Genomic DNA, 20,072 nt, shown 5'->3' with positions numbered 1-20,072 from the left:
CCCTTTTGGCAGTTTTCTATAAGTTACAGTTAGAAATACAACCGAAACAAGTGTAAAAGTCCCACAGACAAAAAAAAAAAAAAAAAAACAAAAGCAACAAAGACTCAGGTAACCTAGAACCTCCACTACACAATATGACCCCTTAAGAACATATAATCATTCTAGCTCCATGGCTTCAGAATATCCACTGATTTATAATTTTCCTTAAGTCTTTATTAATATATTCAGGCCAATAAATCCAGACCCCACTTAATGTTATGGGTGGTGGTTTCATCTAATGATTTAAAAGAGGTAGGCTCATTGTATTCCAATACCATTCAGGTTTTTATATTACCGGGACCCAATGAGGTCTTCAGTAATTCCTTATCAGTTTCATCATTGATGAAAAATATTTGTTTTGGTAATCAATAGCAGCCTCAGTGAACTGACTTTAGTAAATGCTTTCTAACAAGCAATACATTTGAACAGCTAGTGTTAGCTTTCATACTCCTGTTTTTGGATGGACTGAATGTTGAATTGTATGCTTAATGATAGTGTCATTTTATATAACTCATTCCTATATAATGCAAGCATTTATAACGATAACTCATATATATATATTGAAGAACAAGTTCACTTTCCAAGTTCAGAGAAATTCTTGAAAATCACTTTAGTCAATTTATATGCTAGTTGAAATTCATGCATATCTACCTTAGAACAGGATGCAATAACTTGGTAAAGTTAAAGCATTTCTGCTCCACCTTTTGAATGTCATTCAAATAGAGCTTTTTCAATAACAATCATTTATACATATCGCTGTAGTGAACGTTTTATTGTTTCTGTGTGATAAATTTACAATGGCTGAGAAGTGGTTTGATTGAAAGTTTGTTACACTGCTGTTACTATACCATTGCTAGATAACCTCAAACCCCTAAATGAGTTTAGTGCTTTAACATTCAGAAATTATATTCATTCATGTTTGATTTTCAGATTTTATGAAATTTGATTCAAAATGCTGACATCACTGACTTCACAACACGGTTTCTAAAACTCATTGTGACTTATCATGTATTTGGTGAGTTCAATACTTGCTTTAGAACACCATCTGATAAACTGTAAATAAGATATAGAACTGAATTAGCAGATTCTACAAAGCTTGTAGTAGTTCAGGAAAGCTCTGTAACATTTTGGGAAGGTAAATGTATTTTGAATAAATATCTGTTGTACATTATTTCCATAAAAAGGAATGTAATTACTATACTTGAACAGACATTTTCTGTTTATTTTTTAAGATTTTCTTACTGGAATGATAAACATCTTAACAGACCTCATTTGGCGCTTTACTGGAAACTTCATGGCCCCAGATTTCGTCTGCAGAATTGTGCGATACCTACAGGTATGTTATGTGACCAATATACTTTTAGTAAATGTCTTCAGCTTTCAATAGGCTCATGCATTTAGCCATTCATATAATTTTGCCAACTGTGCAAGAATCTCCATGCCAGGTAATGGCTAGCTGCTTAAATTCTAAGCACATAATTAGATTTCTCTAAAATTGCACATAGCATATATTTACTATATAAAACACTGCCTCTGGTAGCTTATGATAAACACTGAGTTTTTGGGACTAAATAATTATTGCTGAGTTCTGTTGCATAAGTTATTACATCTTACCATACTAAAGATCGTCAAAGATCAGTCAAGAGGAATGGGTATGTGTCATCTCATGCTTTGAATAATGCTGATCTTAACTTCTTTACTGAGAATATGGGTTACTGTACTATTGCAAAAATAACATAATAGACAGAAGGCAGCAAAAAACATAATAATGTGGAAGTTCAGCAATACAATGTTGAAAAAATGTGAAGGGATGCAAAAAAAATCTCAGAGTCATGCAGTAATGTCCACATTTCTCATATAAGGTGCTTTCGTGACTCAAGCTTCTAGACTTCTGTGTAATAACTAAACTACTCATTTTAGTTTGACGGTCATATGATGGTGGTCAAATGATCTCTAAAGTCATAAAGTCAAAGAATGAGATAGGTTCTTGCATGAGAGGAAACAAACATTTGAAAAATAATTAATAGTTTTCTGAAATACAGTGTAATGATTTTCAGGATGGCAGAGCTTGCAACTGCAAGCTGTTATTTTTCTGTGAGATTTTCTTTATGAGATACTAAACATAGACTGAGCCCGACTAGGGTAGTAACTAAGAACAAAAAATGAATAATGTCCAGCAACCAGCCAAGGTAACACTTCAGCTTTATTCTAAAAACACACAAGATCTAATGACTGAGCACTTTCGCCAATCATTTGGCTTCATCAGAGTCATTGGAAAGTAAAATCCTTCCATTTAAATAATGCCATCCATTACTGTGTAAACCAATCAAACATGCACCCTGAATTCAAATCTTCATATTTTTTTCTCAAATTTTTACATGCATGAATAAATATATACTACATTTCTAAAACTAATAACTGTTAAAAACATGAATATATTATCAACTACCAATACATAACAAGTGTATATATAAGCGTATGCACATTTAAACATATAAGGGAAGAAAAATCATACATATGTATTTAACCGCATAATATAATATAACCACAGGCTGTGTAAATACTCATCTATAATGTAATTCTTTATGAAATTATTATTTATTATTGTTTTTATTTTTCATTAAATTGTTGTTTATTAGGTCATCTATTTAATATGAAATATATATAGAATTACATTATAGATTAGTATTTATACAGCCTGTAGTTATATTATAATATGAGGTTAAATACATATGCATGATTTTCTTCCCTTATATGTTTAAATGTGCATAAGCTTACATATATACTTGTTATGTATTGGTAGTTGATAATATATACATGTTTTTAACAAGTATTAGATAGTTTTAGAAATATAGTATTTATTTATTCGTGCATGTAAAAATGTGAGAAAAAATGTGAAGATTTGAATTCAGGGTGCATATTTGATTGGTTTACACAGTAATGGATGGCATTATTTATATGGAAGGATTTTACTTCCAGTGACTCTGATGAAGCCAAATGATTGGGGAAAGCGCTCAGCCATTGGATCTTGTGTGTTTTTAGAATAAAGCTGAAGTGTTACCGTGGCTGGTTGCTGGACATTATTCATTTTTTGTTCTTTATGAGATGCTAGGCATGCTGTCCCTTCATTCCAAACATCACACAAAATGCAGGCCACAACAGCTAAAAATAGTGCTGTACGTGTATTAGCTGGTAATTCTGAAATTGCTTAGTGTCTAATATCTGACAGACTATCTGAAAGAGAGTTCTGTGCATGTCTGCTAGACAGATGATGACAGAAAAGCGCAAGATGTATTTATTTATCCGTTTATTAATCACTGACTAAATGGATTGGTCCTGGATGACACTTTTCAGGTACAAGAGCAAAGATTATAAGCATCGATAGTTTAGAGTAGCTAAGCAACAAGACTGTCTTTCAGCAATGATATGAAACTAGAGTTCTTCATGGAAACTCACCTACACAGCATGCAGTCCCCATTCAGAGAGAAAATCTATATTGTGCCCTAGTTCTGGAGGAATAAGGGAGCAACATAAACCAGTGTCACCGTGCAACATTAAGGGTATTTTAAATCAATATACTCATTTATTTTGGCAAACAGAATACATTTTAGTCTAAAATGGTAAAATGTGTAGACAAAGATTCTATGCCTTGTATATAAATTATTATTAAATTATGCTTTTTATGTCAAGTGTATTGTTGCCTGGGATACTAAAAATATGCCATGCATTTTTATGATACTACTGCTAAAATCATGTCAAGATCTGCCAAATAATTACAAAAAGATAGATTTTTTCAGATATAAAAAAAGTAACCGTCTCCTTATTTTCACAGCTTTTGCCATTACTACACTGGATACAAAAGTAAATATTTTCATGAAGTGTATATACACTTTTGATTTACTCTGAGAGTCATCCAAAAAGTCACATTTCCAAAAAATGTTGATGTTCTTGGTTTTGAAAGACTGTGGCAAATAAAATGATATGTACAAAGTTAAAAAATAAACATAAAATTGCTCATGTTCCAGATATCAATAACTTCATAAACTTTTGTGTGATTACACAAGCAGACATTACTACAATGTGCTCTCAAGAAGATGTGCAAAATATTCTGTACAGAAAGTTGTCCATTTATGTAATTCGTACTTATACATCTGTTAATAAAATACTAGATATTATCTCAAAAAAGCACGTTGCTGTAGCCTCTGTATGTTAGCAAAGCCTAGTAATATATGTTGCCAACAGTACTTGCAGCTAAAGAATACAACTCATAATTTCCGACTATTATCTAATATGCATCATGAGATTGTGGCTTTCAGGTATCCATATGGATGTACTTCAAATTATGCTGCAGTGATATTAAGATAATGCATTCCAGGATGACCAACACTAGATTGTTTGCTCTACTAAATTTAATATAGATACATAATTAGGATAGTATCACACTAAGTAATAACTACACATAGGACCAATCTGTGTGTTGGATGCTATATAGTTCTTCCTTGTTTAGCAGATAGGAAAACAAAAAGTTCAGTGCTTCAGCCAAAGTCTTACCAAGCCAAAATATGTCAACAGCAAAAGCAGAATGAATGGCAAGACACAGCTATGGATTAGTCTTCTTTAATAAAACAATAAAATCCAAATGGTGAGCGCTTTCGGGTACAGCAATCCTTCATCAGACAATTGAAATGAGAAATGACTCCACAATTTAAATCTTAAAGCAACCAATCAACATTCAATACACTACCCGCCTTTTTTGTAAGGCAGGTTTTAAAGGCACAACCTCATCTAGACCTGGATATCTATGTGATGAAAGTGTAATAATCCATTTTGTCTCAAGTGTTTCTGTGAGTAACCTAATATCTCCCCCTCTAATGCCTAATCTCACATTGACAACTGCTTTAAACAAAAATACATGTGTTGGATTTTCTACCAAGTGTCTATACAGGGCATTATGCTGGTCCTTATTCCTGATGGAACTTAAATGTTGCAGTATCCTAACCTTCAGCATATTGTTTGTCATCCCAACATAGAACACCAAACATTGTGAACACTCAGCTAGGTATACCACATTAGCTGTTCTACATGTGGCTCTTGCCTTAAACTGAAAATGTTGGCCATTCACTGGGTGTATAAAAGTAGACACCTTATTTATACTATTACAGGCCTTACACATGCCACATGGTACTGTTCCTAGTCTGTCCATCAAGGGTCTCTGTAAAGATACAGATTTTTCTCTACATAGCAAATCCTTCAGATTTGTGTTACGTCTGTAACCAAAATTCGGTCTAGGACCTACCAAGTCATATAACCTGGCATCACTCCTCAGTATATTCCAATTTTTACTAACTATACTTTTTATATCATTGATGTTACTACTATATGTAAAGTATAGCCTAGTATCGTTGGATCTCTTACACTGCTGTGAGGTATCCCCCTCAGCCCTACTTTGTCTCAGCCAGGGTTTGTACCTATTAATTCTCTTCTTCGAGCTGGAATCTACTACCCTATTCACCATGTTCTCATTGTAGCCTCTCAAATTAAAACATGTCTTCAACCCCTCTATCTCCTTCTCATATCATTCATCTTCCAGGCACAGCCTAGATGTTCTGCATACCTGGCTCTGTACTATATTAGGAAACATAAACCTGGGGTGCATGCTATCAAAAGATAGTAAATGATTCTTCCAGCAGTCTTTCCTAAATAAACTGGATGAGAATCCTTGCTGGGTACGTTCAATCCTTACATCTAGGAAATCTATCTGTACACTGGAATATGTTAAAGTGAATCTGAAAAATGTGGTCGTAGAGTGAAGGTATTCTATAAATTTATGTAACATATCTACAGTGCCCTGCCAAAAGATAAAAACATTGTCCACAAAATGCGTGTATGCTCCTATGTACTGCATCCAATCTTTGTTATTAAATATAACCTCCCTCTCCCAAAAGAAAAGGACCAAATTAGCATAGGTATTGGCACAGGGGGTGCCCATGGCTACCCCCTGTGCCTGCCTATAAGCTTGTTTACCCCCTATAAACACATTGTTCTCCAGGACTAAAGATAGTAAAATGGTAACCAATTTCACCTTATATATGTCCTCACCCATATCTAATAGGACCTGTTCTATAGCTTGTATGCCATAACTATTGCTGATCACAGTGAAAAGGCTTTGAACATCAAGGGTAACCAATATAATGTGGTTATACTCTGTCTTTTGTTCAAATTCACTCACTACCTGCAAAAAACCTCTGGTGTCCTTCAATATAGTAGGTATTCTTTCTACAAAAGGTTTTAAGGTAAATTCAAGCCATATCGATATATTTTCAGTGACCCACCCTCGACCCGAGACTATGGGTCTAAAGGGTGGGTCTGTGGGTGATTTGTGTATCTTAGGTAGAGCCTTGAAAATGGGAGTGGTTGCCTTATCTACCATCAGAAACCTTAATAAGTCATCTTCAATCATCATCTCAAAGTTTAGCTTCTTTAGTTCTTTATGTACCCCTTCTATTACTCTAACTATAGTTGTCGGATTGATAGGAATGTAAGTGGCTCTATCTGACAATAAAACTTGCAACTTATTATTATACACTTCTGTGTCTAGTACCACCACAGCCCCTCCTTTGTCTGCCATCTTTATAACAATGTCCTGCTTGTTAGACAATAACCTTAGTGCTGCCTGTTGTTTACTGGTAAGGTTATAAAACTTGTTGAACTCCCCTTTTTTGAAATAGCTCAACAAATCTCGTTCACAGCTATTAATAAATAAGTTCATCGCTGGAGTAAATGGTGGTACATAAGTGCTGGGTTTTTTCAAGGTGCTAGCAACAGATACATCAGCTGAATTATTAGCATTGTTGTGAAAAACACATTTAAGTGCCAAACCCCTACAAAACAACATAATGTCCATGATAATTTCATTAAAAACGCTGGCCCTCCCAGGCACAAAAGTCAAGCCTTTGTTTAAAACAAATAATTCATCCTCACTTAAAATATACGATGATAAATTGTGTACCATACCAGCAAAACTATAATCAGTCAGTCCAAGACCTTGCACCTCTTGTTGGGATCTCTCCCCTCGCTCAATGACCTCTTCCAGGCTCCGCGTTTTTTCACCGGAGCTGGTAGCCTCTCGAAAAAATGCTGCCAACCCTGCAGCATTTTAGGACGTGCTCCCTGCTCTTTAAATTCCTCTGACAAGTGTCCTGCTGAAATACTTGTTGAAAGCGCCGTGGATGCAAATTCCACGGCTGGTACAGGCAAATTATCCTTGGGTGCAGACTTGATAACGGATGACCCACTCTGTAGGTCATCTCCCTTGCTCAAGGGTTCAACATGGAGTGTTGTTGATTCCTCAAGAGTCGTTTGTATTAATTCTACGATAGTTGACTCTTTATGCTCCCTTCCTATGCTCCCTCCATACTGACGTCTAGCTGCTTTACCGGATCCACTAACGTGAGCGTTGGACAAGGACCCCTTGTTTCTCGGCCAGACAAAGATATTGCCTGACGAGAAATCCTCAAAATCTCGTTTGAGCTTGCTGATTTTTTGACTCCGCAACCTCTCGTTGTTGTCCATGAGGTCGCGTTGTAAAGCATTAAATCTATTATGGTGGTCACTCTCTTTAAAGTCATCTGTCAACTTATTTTGTAATACTTCCACTTCCTTCTGTAGCTCTGACATCTCCGGAGCAAAAAACTTGTTGATCAGATCCATGTATTTGAAACTAGTTTCAATATTCAGTGTCTGCCATTGTGCTAGCAACTCAGGGTAACGATCACCCTGAGTTGGCATGCACAAAATTATCATTCCCCGTGGTATGATTCCATACTGCTGGCAGGCTTCAAAGCGAAAGGTCTGCCATTTGAGTCTCTGTAACCTTACAACCTTAAAACTCAAGTCACGTAGCAAATCTTCAAACCTCTTGTCCGTGGCAGCTGGAACTTTACTGACCTCTAGTTCAGTTCTATTGACCATGAAACCAAGGTCAAGTAAAGGATTCTTTTGACACATATATCCAGTAGTCTTTTTAAGGGGAACAGCTCGATGGCGTTCTTCACAATGGTTCCCTTGCAAAAAGGTACCTTGTAGATCTCCCTCCATAGCCTGCTGAGCACAATAGAACACACACTAAACAGCAATCAGTAAAACAAAAAGTTCAGTGCTTCAGCCAAAGTCTTACCAAGCCAAAATATGTCAACAGCAAAAGCAGAATGAATGGCAAGACACAGCTATGGATTAGTCTTCTTTAATAAAACAATAAAATCCAAATGGTGAGCGCTTTCGGGTACAGCAACCCTTCATCAGACAATTGAAATGAGAAATGACTCCACAATTTAAATCTTAAAGCAACCAATCAACATTCAATACACTACCCGCCTTTTTTGTAAGGCAGGTTTTAAAGGCACAACCTCATTTAGACCTGGATATCTATGTGATGAAAGTGTAATAATCCATTTTGTCTCAAGTGTTTCTGTGAGTAACCTAATATCTCCCCCTCTAATGCCTAATCTCACATTGACAACTGCTTTAAACAAAAATACATGTGTTGGATTTTCTACCAAGTGTCTATACAGGGCATTATGCTGGTCCTTATTCCTGATGGAACTTAAATGTTGCAGTATCCTAACCTTCAGCATATTGTTTGTCATCCCAACATAGAACACCGAACATTGTGAACACTCAACTAGGTATACCACATTAGCTGTTCTACATGTGGCTCTTGCCTTAAACTGAAAATGTTGACCATTCACTGGGTGTATAAAAGTAGACACCTTATTTATACCTTATTTATACTATTACAGGCCTTACACATGCCACATGGTACTGTTCCTAGTCTGTCCATCAAGGGTCTCTGTAAAGATACAGATTTTTCTTTACATAGCAAATCCTTCAGATTTGTGTTACGTCTGTAACCAAAATTCGGTCTAGGACCTACCAAGTCATTTATATCAATGATATAAAAAGTATAGTTAGTAAAAATTGGAATATACTGAGTGATGCCAGGTTATATGACTTGGTAGGTCCTAGACCGAATTTTGGTTACAGACGTAACACAAATCTGAAGGATTTGCTATGTAGAGAAAAATCTGTATCTTTACAGAGACCCTTGATGGACAGACTAGGAACAGTACCATGTGGCATGTGTAAGGCCTGTAATAGTATAAATAAGGTGTCTACTTTTATACACCCAGTGAATGGCCAACATTTTCAGTTTAAGGCAAGAGCCACATGTAGAACAGCTAATGTGGTATACCTAGCTGAGTGTTCACAATGTTCGGTGTTCTATGTTGGGATGACAAACAATATGCTGAAGGTTAGGATACTGCAACATTTAAGTTCCATCAGGAATAAGGACCAGCATAATGCCCTGTATAGACACTTGGTAGAAAATCCAACACATGTATTTTTGTTTAAAGCAGTTGTCAATGTGAGATTAGGCATTAGAGGGGGAGATATTAGGTTACTCACAGAAACACTTGAGACAAAATGGATTATTACACTTTCATCACATAGATATCCAGGTCTAAATGAGGTTGTGCTTTTAAAACCTGCCTTACAAAAAAGGCGGGTAGTGTATTGAATGTTAATTGGTTGCTTTAAGATTTAAATTGTGGAGTCATTTCTCATTTCAATTGTCTGATGAAGGGTTGCTGTACCCGAAAGCGCTCACCATTTGGATTTTATTGTTTTATTAAAGAAGACTAATCCATAGCTGTGTCTTGCCATTCATTCTGCTTTTGCTGTTTTTTTGTTGTTTAGCAGATTCTGATGTGATTGCAAATGTCGCAGAAGCCTCCAGACTGGTTCCTGTATTTCTTGGTAGGAGACAAAGAGCTCCAGTTTTGCATGGTATTTGAGAGTCACCGATTTAAGCTTGTAGTTTGACATTTTGCTTAGGAGTGGATGGAGTTTGCAAATGATATATAGGGCCTGACCATGCTGCACCAATGATAAAACAAATGAAAAAAAATCAGCTGGTACTAGACCACCATATGAAATTTAAAAGTTAAAGTGACAATGGAAGAAAAAAATTGGAAAGTAGAAAAGTGATATATAATTAACTAGATGAATAAGCTTCTTACTCTTCCAGTGCAGTGGGAAATTACTGGCCTTTGCAACAAACAAGCTTTAGTCCATATTTTCATTTAGCTACAATGATATTTATACCATGACATCCTTTCTTCTAGGTACACTAACAATGAATTTGGTTGTGCAGGCTAATTTTGCAGAAAACAATACAGTATAGTTATTTATTTTATGGGCAGCCCCTTAAATGGGTCACGTGACCTGTGGCAGGTAGGCAGGTTAAAAAGCAGTGCCTATTCAATAAATATAGTCCCCATAGCAGTCTATGGTATGTATAACTAGTGCTTTTATTCTGAGCTTTACTGTCAGTTTACTGAACTAGTCAGCATGAAGAGATTCTCACATGGATGCATCTACTGGATATGTGGATGCTTGCTGCAAAATCACTGTTCTGGTCATTGTTTTTCTGTGCAGGGGTGAGGTACAGGAAATATCAGTCTCTAATAAAATGCACCTATCAATCACACACAGTCCATTGACTGTTTCATTATTTGTATACTGCAGGTGATAGGCCTTTAAGTCTCCCTGACAAGGTTATCTTTAATCTTGTATTATTCTGTAACCCTATATGAAGTATGCATGAGCTTGCCTATTAATAAACTCAAATGCTCATCAGTTTGCACTTATTTTCACTTATGGTCTTACCCATATAGAATTAGCTATCTGAATGCTATGCACATTGGGGAATGGTAAATCACAACCGCGTTTCCCTACTCTGTTGTAATATTGGAGTACAGTTCTTAAATATTTCTATACTTTCTGCCATGACCACATATCAGGACTTTTTTGCATATGATGTATGATGAACTGCCAATATTATTGCTGAGCAATGTTCTACTGAGCATATCACTGAGCATGATAGGCTGTCAGACATTTTTTGGAGGGTTAGATAGTCCTCAGTTATCCCAGCAAATATTTCTGTTACATCTACTCTCTGTACTGTGTGATTTACATGTTTGTGAAGCATGGATAATGGGGAGGACCACAATCTGAAAACATGCTCGGTGCCATTAATCTTCCAGTGTACAGCTGTGCATGTTAATAATGTGAACTGTGAAGAGCTCTGGTATATCTGTTTTTTTATTATGTACCAGTCATTTACAATTGTAAGTAATGTATGTGAATACTGCTCAGAGGCTGCAGAACATGTGAGCTTTTCAGTGTTGCATTTGACACTGAAGAAAAATTAAGATATTCAATTAAACACATTTCCTCTCTTTGGTGGGAATTTATATTTCATCTTATCAAATAGCAGGAATCTAGCCTAGCTATTATAAAGTATGAATTCAAGAAATACTGTACACTAAATAGAATCTGCCATATTATTTTCATTCAGAATCAGAACCTGTTGATAGCTATGCAAATGAGCTAAGACATAAATCTAAAAGAAATGAGTTTGGAGAGCTGTGTGATTCATTGCTGAAAGTTAGAACTGTCTGAGACTCATAAAGAATAATAAAGTTAAAAGAATGTTGTCAGAGTCTGATTTAACACTTGAAAAAGCTGAATATATGTTTTTCAGAAGCATAATTAACAAGCTTTCAAATAAAGAAGCTTGCAAAGGATCTGGATGTGTGTAAAACTAATACAGGTTCACAGGTTCATATGTGTGCACTATGCTTATGATCACTAGGGACTTTCTAAGCCTACCCATGCAATCCAAATGTGCCCCACACATTACATGCTTTAGACTTTTACAGAGAGGTGATTGATGGTTATGACATGATCTACTCATTACCTTTGTCCATCAGAGACATGGGTGCCAGACCAGGGGCTGAATTTTCGACTTCCCATCCAGTGGTTCAATTTATGCTTAAATAGGGTTAGGGAAGGACTTTGTTTTACATGAAGTCCAACCAAATGGTGTTGAAGTGCTAAAGTATAACCAAGTAACAAGTAGTAGCACAATGTTGCGAGTCCACAGATACGATTTATTGATACAAAATACACAAACTATTTGTGTATTTTGTATCAATAAATCGTATCTGTGGACTTGCAACATTGTGCTACTACTTGCTACTTTGTTTCACATGGATGGGAGCCTGTTCCAGAGAAGGGGAATTCTTTGAGATATATATCTGCCTTTCCAATGTTCCCTATTTATGCTGCAAGCAAAATATCGGTATTTAGATCTAGTATGAAACAAAACTGTGTGTTTTTAAATTAAAAGAAAGATTTCTTTGTACATATAATAATGTAATCAATACAGTCTGAACTCCACTTCTCCATAACCTATAATAAAAAACTCATGGCATTGAAATGGTATAGTAAAACATAGTTTCACTGAAAAATCTCAATATGTAATCACTCAAGAATCAGTGTGGGAATCATACTAGGCTAAAACACATCTGTGACACTTAATGGCAGATTGAAAAAAAAGTTTTTTTTTCATCTGCAGACATGTATAAATAATAACTCCATGTTTGCAAAGCATTGTTTAATGGAGAAAATTTCCATTTAAGTGCACCACTATCTTGCGCAGTCATTGTTTCATTCCATTAATAACAAGCATTTTCTGAGGAGTCCTAGCTTGGAGAGACAAAAGGCTACCATAAAACATGCTCACGACATCTCAGTTGAAAATAAAAAAGTTTTCCTTTAACAAATGCTTGAAATTTCATTAAAAGTATGACAAGAAAATGTCTCTGTCTATAAATACGAATGCAAAAATTGTGATTTATTCAACCATTTCTCAAAATGTGCAAAGGTAAAAAGAGGAAAAAGGGCAGTAAAAAGTTTTACTAGTGATTAATACAAATATTGTACATGACTGTTCTATTGCTGGTCCATACAAATTTGGATCAGAGAAATAATTGTTGTGAATGTAATAGAAGTATGTGTAGTACATACTGTTTCTACAGAAGTGACAGAAATCCAGCAATTTTGCTATGATTGCAATTCTTGGATTTAGACATTGTGTGCTGTTTACAAAAATATTACCTTTAATCTTGATTCTAGTGTAGAAAGTTACATATTGACTAAGTACATTTAGGGAACTGGACTTGAAAGCCAGTGAAAGAGGTTCTATAGCTGCATTGCTGACTTATTATAACTATAAGTTAATACCATTATGTCACAAAGATTAGAGCTCTGTTTAGGAAAGGAATGATTACAGCAACCTAACATCCTGGCCAAAATGGCTTGTTAATAGTCAGGTTGGATTAAATATATATATATACATAGTGCACAAATGCTGTCTCAGAATCTCAGAGCACTGCTAAACAACATTTTGCAGTCATTAACAGCAAACAGTTGCAAATTTAAGGCAAAGAGCTGCAAGTGTGATCAGAGTATAATTCACATGTTCATGAAGCTGTGAGCTCGCAATTTACTTCAGTAAAGTCACAAAGCTATGTAACACAAGTCCACTAATGCTGTAATGGTAAATTCAGTGAGTGAAGATTCTATAATAACCAAGATAGAAAACAATGTAAACTTTTTTGCCACATCTGATATTTTTCAACAGTCTACTGATTTATTTTCAGGTCTTGTCTGCATTTATTTATTTTTATTTATTTTATTTTATTTTACATTTGTTAACTGGGAAAGTCTGACTGGATACAGGTCCATTTTCAGTGGAGGTCTGGGGATAGAAGCTCCAAATGTACAAAACAAGTGTAAATACAGTGAAATTATTACAGTGAGTTATCACAAAACTGAGATTTGTTTAACAATATGTAAACACAGGTGCATGTTTTTCTCACATACACACAGCAAAGGTTGGAAGCAAGTAGCTGAGAAAGAAATAGTTAAAGATTTGATATGAAAAAGGAAAAACACATATATTATGGTGGTTATCATACATGGTGTAGTGTAGTGTGCATTCTAGTTCAATAAAGAATAAAGATAAAGCCATATATTTTACCAGTTATTTATATACTGAAAAGGGTGTCTGTAGCTTTGGGACAGATCCATGGAGATGATTATGGATGTAGTAGCTAACAGAAAAAATCAGAATATATACAGATGCACATGTGTTAAACAGGTTAATTCTGTGGAAACCCTAGCCATTAAAGACAAATGAAGAAGCTGTGTCTTTTGTGTATAGCTAGATATTTGTGAGTTGTTGATGCTAACCACGTCTTGTGGCAAATCACACAGGCTTTAGACCATTTAAAGCTGTGCTCATTCAATACTCCATTAGGAATTTAAAGATTTCCTGAGAATACTATATAGGATTTCTTCAGCACACTTTTTTTATCAGAAAGCTTTTATACAAATCATTGTTGAAATACTGCTTTGGAATGAAAGCAAGGTACAGCATGACATGAGATTGAAACTGATACCTCAGTGGCAAAAACAAAGCAATTTGAAACTGAAAAGAAACAAATTCCAGATTACACGAAAGGCTTTAACAAATGAAGGTATTCAAAGTGATCCAGAGAAAAGGTGAAAACAGTTGTTCGTATGGGATTATCATTGGATAGACAAGCTGTTTTGAGTTTTTTTTTTTGGAGGGGCTATGGCACACTATATTCCCAAGCTACTGGAAATAGATCTACGATTGAAGGCCTTACTTGAATTGAAAGCTGGTACAAGAGAGAAGTTTGGCAATCTTTACCACAAACCATTAAGTGACTACATAATACACCATAACATCTATAAAGAATTGTACTGCCATTGCAGAGATTTGACTTGACTCTTGTGTATAAACCTGGTAGAGAGATGCATATTACTGATGCACTTAGCACAATGTATCTCAAAGAGAATGAAAAGGAATAATTAGGTTACGACCTAGAAGTGATGTATATAATGTCCTACCTACCAATGTCTGAAGAAACTTTGCAAGAATGTATGCAGTGTACTAGAAAGAAAAAGATCCAGATGATGATCTTTTTTTGAAAAATGTATTTATTTATTTATTATTTATTTATTTGCATTTGTTTACTGGGATGGTCCAGCTGCGCCAGAAGTGCCCATTTTCAGTGGAGTTTCTGGGAGAAAAGCTCCACATATAAGACATTTCACATACAATATAGAATTTACATTAATAAAGACATTTAGTACATATTATTGGCAGCTTATACAATTGGTGAAAAAAAACAGTACATAAGTATTCATTCTCAAATCAAAGATATAATACAGAGTATATACATGAGAACATTATGTAAATTATTCTGTAAGGACTAGGAAAATGCTACATGGTATCCATAGTAGCATTTCAGAGGAAGGCAGAAGAGATGGCAACTGTTCTGGATGAATGCTCATTGGAATAGGCTGCAATATATTGCTATAATTTTCAATTAGACAGTCACTCAGAAAAACTCAGTTTGATACCTTTGTTTTCCTCTCTGGTTTTTAGAAAGGACACAAAAAACTGATCAGTTGTCCTAATTCCATAATCCATGAGCTGCCTGTTCGTACACAATATTATTATCATTAATATTGAGGGAAGAAAACAGGTCAGATGACTGATTCATATTAGTCTTAGGGACTATTTGGGGCAAACAGGAAGGGCTGGTATCCAATAAGCTCTCTCTCCTTATGAAAAATTATGAAAGAAAGTCTGATAGAAAGATCATGTAGCTCTAAGATGCTCTTGGAGGAAATTATTGTCATTAAAACCAAGCTCTTTCAGGACAAGAAATTTAGTTCTGTGGATGCAGGTTTTGAGATAGTGGAATAGTACGTTTCTCCAGCATGAAGTAATGTTTCCATGGTGCAATGGGTCTCAAACTGAACTCTAAAGGAGAATGATATCCACATAAAAACATTGCACTCCAGCAGCAGGATTCTACTGGATCTCAGCAATCTCCACTATCTGGGGTATGACAAGGTGAGTGGCACAGACATTTTGTTGGTTTTAATGCTTTAAGATTGTCAAAGCCACTGATGAGTGAATGGGAAGGGGATTACCACAACATGCTCTGCAGTTGCTTGATATAATCTAAGAAGAATGGTGAAGGGAAATTATAACCAAGGACTATCACTTGCCTTTCTTTTCTTCTCCTTATGCCACCATTGTGCTCTTACTTAATGTACCATTGCTTCAAAAGATGTAGGTAAAAACTCATAAAAAATTATTCCAAAAGATAACCTCTGACTAGCAAGAGCTTAATTATTATTGCCAATTTGGTTTAGTAGCAAAAGCATTAAGGAATGCTTGACCCATTCAAGACTTGAGCACCCGAAATGTGTTCACCCCAATGAATCCTTTTGCATGATAACTGTTTAATTACTCCTCTCATGATTGACAGAAGGGGTCTGAGTATATTATTTGTACCTTCACAATGCTTATCTACATGTATGGACAAGTAAGAAATCAAGAAGGCAGTGAATTTCCACACAGGAGCTAGTCATTATGAGTTTTACACTATTTAATTCCATCTCTTGAGAGATGCCACAGATGCCAGCTGTATGAAACTGGAACTAGCAATCAGGACCTGCATCAAGATTTCTGACATATGAGCACAATACTTCAGCCACTGGAGTAGAAAGGAGTCCATATTGTGAAGGCAACCGAAATATAATGTTTTGAGTAGCTGGTTTATGTGAGGATATCAGAATAGAAAATGCCAAGGGTCATCTATAGGAAAAGGAGGTGAAAGAGCTCTGCTCATCCACATCTTCCAGAATTAGGTCCAGCTCTTCTTCTAAAGATTTATGTTTAACAAATTAGTTCCTTGGCCTCACTGCATCTGGAGACTGTCAGTTTTAGGAGGCAGAGAATCTCCTTAAATTCTAGTCATCCTTGAGATGTATCCATTATAGAGTGAACAAAGAGAATCTCCTTAAATTCTAGTCATCCTTGAGATGTACCCATTATAGAGTGAACAAATAGAATCTCCTTAAATTCTAGTCATCCTTGAGATGTGCTCATTATAGAGTGAACAAAGAGAATCTTCTTAAATTCTAGTCATCTTTGAGATGTACCCATTATAGAGTGAACAAAGAGAATCTCCTTAAATTCTAGTCATCCTTGAGATGTATCCATAATAGAGTGAACAAAGAGAATCTCCTTAAATTCTAGTCATCCTTGAGATGTATCCATTATAGAGTGAACAAAGAGAATCTCCTTAAATTCTATTCATCCTTGAGATGTACCCATTATAGAGTGAACAAAGAGAATCTCCTTAAATTCTAGTCATCCTTGAGATGTGCCCATTATAGAGAGAACAAAGAGAATCTCCTTAAATTCTAGTCATCTTTGAGATGTACCCATTATAGAGTGAACAAAGAGAATCTCCTTAAATTCTAGTCATCCTTGAGATGTATCCATTATAGAGTGAACAAAGAGAATCTCCTTAAATTCTAGTCATCCTTGAGATGTATCCATTATAGAGTGAACAAAGAGAATCTCCTTAAATTCTAGTCATCCTTGAGATGTATCCATTATAGAGTGAACAAAGAGGATCTCCTTAAATTCTAGTCATCCTTGAGATGTATCCACTATAGAGTGAACAAAGAGAATCTCTTTAAATTCTAGTCATCCTTGAGATGTATCCATTATAGAGTGAACAAAGAGAATCTTCTTAAATTCTAGTCATCCTTGAGATGTACCCATTATACAGTGAACAAAGAGAATCTCCTTAATTCTAGTTATCCTTGAGATGTATCCATTATAGAGTGACCAAAGAGAATATCCTTAAATTCTAGTCATCCTTGAGATGTACCCATTATAGAGTGACCAAAGAGACTCTCCTTAAATTCTAGTCATCCTTGAGATGTATCCATTATAGAGTGAACAAAGAGAATCTCCTTAAATTCTAGTCATCCTTGAGATGTACCCATTATAGAGTGAACAAAGAGAATCTCCTTAAATTCTAGTCATCCTTGAGATGTATCCATTATAGAGTGAACAAATAGAATCTCCCTAAATTCTAGTCATCCTTGAGATGTATCCATTATAGAGTGAACAAAGAGAATCTCCTTAAATTCTAGTCATCCTTGAGATGTATCCATTATAAAGTGAACAAAGAGAATCTCCTTAAATTCTAGTCATCCTTGAGATGTATCCATTATAGAGTGAACAAAGAGAATCTCTTTAAATTCTAGTCATCCTTGAGATGTATCCATTATAGAGTGAACAAAGAGAATCTCCTTAAATTCTAGTCATCCTTGAGATGTACCCCTTATAGAGTGAACAAAGAGAATCTCCTTAAATTCTAGTCATCCTTGAGATGTATCCATTATAGAGTGAACAAAGAGAATCTCCTTAAATTCTAGTCATCCATGAGATGTATCCATTATAGAGTGAACAAAGAGAATCTCCTTAAATTCTAGTCATCCTTGAGATGTACCCATTATAGAGTGAACAAAGAGAATCTCCTTAAATTCTAGTCATCCTTGAGATGTACCCATTATAGAGTGAACAAAGAGAATCTCCTTAAATTCTAGTCATCCTTGAGATGTATCCATTATAGAGTGAACAAAGAGAATCTCCTTAAATTCTAGTCATCCTTGAGATGTATCCATTATAGAGTGAACAAAGAGAATCTCCTTAAATTCTAGTCATCCTTGAGATGTATCCATTATAGAGTGAACAAAGAGAATCTCCTTAAATTCTAGTCATCCTTGAGATGTATCCATTATAGAGTGAACAAAGAGAATCTCCTTAAATTCTAGTCATCCTTGAGATGTATCCATTATAGAGTGAACAAAGAGAATCTCCTTAAATTCTAGTCATCCTTGAGATGTATCCATTATAGAGTGAACAAAGAGAATCTCCTTAAATTCTAGTCATCCTTGAGATGTATCCATTATAGAGTGAACAAAGAGAATCTCCTTAAATTCTAGTCATCCTTGAGATGTATCCATTATAGAGTGAACAAAGAGAATCTCCTTAAATTCTAGTCATCCTTGAGATGTATCCATTATAGAGTGAACAAAGAGAATCTCCTTAAATTCTAGTCATCCTTGAGATGTATCCATTATAGAGTGAACAAAGAGAATCTCCTTAAATTCTAGTCATCCTTGAGATGTATCCATTATAGAGTGAACAAAGAGAATCTCCTTAAATTCTAGTCATCCTTGAGATGTATCCATTATAGAGTGAACAAAGAGAATCTCCTTAAATTCTAGTCATCCTTGAGATGTATCCATTATAGAGTGAACAAAGAGAATCTCCTTAAATTCTAGTCATCCTTGAGATGTACCCATTATAGAGTGAACAAAGAGAATCTCCTTAAATTCTAGTCATCCTTGAGATGTATCCATTATAGAGTGAACAAAGAGAATCTCCTTAAATTCTAGTCATCCTTGAGATGTATCCATTATAGAGTGAACAAAGAGAATCTCCTTAAATTCTAGTCATCCTTGAGATGTATCCATTATAGAGTGAACAAAGAGAATCTCCTTAAATTCTAGTCATCCTTGAGATGTATCCATTATAGAGTGAACAAAGAGAATCTCCTTAAATTCTAGTCATCCTTGAGATGTATCCATTATAGAGTGAACAAAGAGAATCTCCTTAAATTCTAGTCATCCTTGAGATGTATCCATTATAGAGTGAACAAAGAGAATCTCCTTAAATTCTAGTCATCCTTGAGATGTATCCATTATAGAGTGAACAAAGAGAATCTCCTTAAATTCTAGTCATCCTTGAGATGTATCCATTATTGAGTGAACAAAGAGAATCTCCTTAAATTTTAGTCATCCTTGAGATGTATCCATTACTGAGTGAACAAAGAGAATCTCCTTAAATTCCAGTCATCCTTGAGATGTACCAATTATAGAGTAAACAGAGAATCTCCTTAAATTCTAGTCATCCTTGAGATGTATCCATTATAGAGTGAACAAAGAGAATCTCCTTAAATTCTAGTCATCCTTGAGATGTATCCATTATAGAGTGAACAAAGAGAATCTCCTTAAATTCTAGTCATCCTTGAGATGTATCCATTATAGAGTGGACAAAGAGAATCTCCTTAAATTCTAGTCATCCTTGAGATGTATCCATTATAGAGTGAACAAAGAGAATCTCCTTAAATTCTAGTCATCCTTGAGATGTATCC

General features: G+C 35.3%; 1 protein-coding gene across 1 annotated transcript in view; it reads left to right on the top strand.

Moving 5' to 3' along the window:
- Window positions 1-1,275: 1,275 nt before the first annotated feature.
- Window positions 1,276-20,072, top strand: part of NPSR1 (neuropeptide S receptor 1) — a 1,074,098-nt gene continuing 1,055,301 nt past the window's right edge. The window contains exon 1 of the mRNA XM_044065077.1: window positions 1,276-1,375. Coding sequence (XP_043921012.1) covers window positions 1,286-1,375 — 90 coding nt within the window. The 5' untranslated portion in view covers window positions 1,276-1,285. The remainder of the gene's footprint in view (window positions 1,376-20,072) is intronic.

Source organism: Protopterus annectens, chromosome 3.part0 (assembly GCF_019279795.1).
Source record: "Protopterus annectens isolate FY-2018-M chromosome 3.part0, PAN1.0, whole genome shotgun sequence".
NCBI lineage: Eukaryota > Metazoa > Chordata > Ceratodontiformes > Protopteridae > Protopterus > Protopterus annectens.
This window is presented reverse-complemented; position numbering and strand designations above follow the sequence as displayed.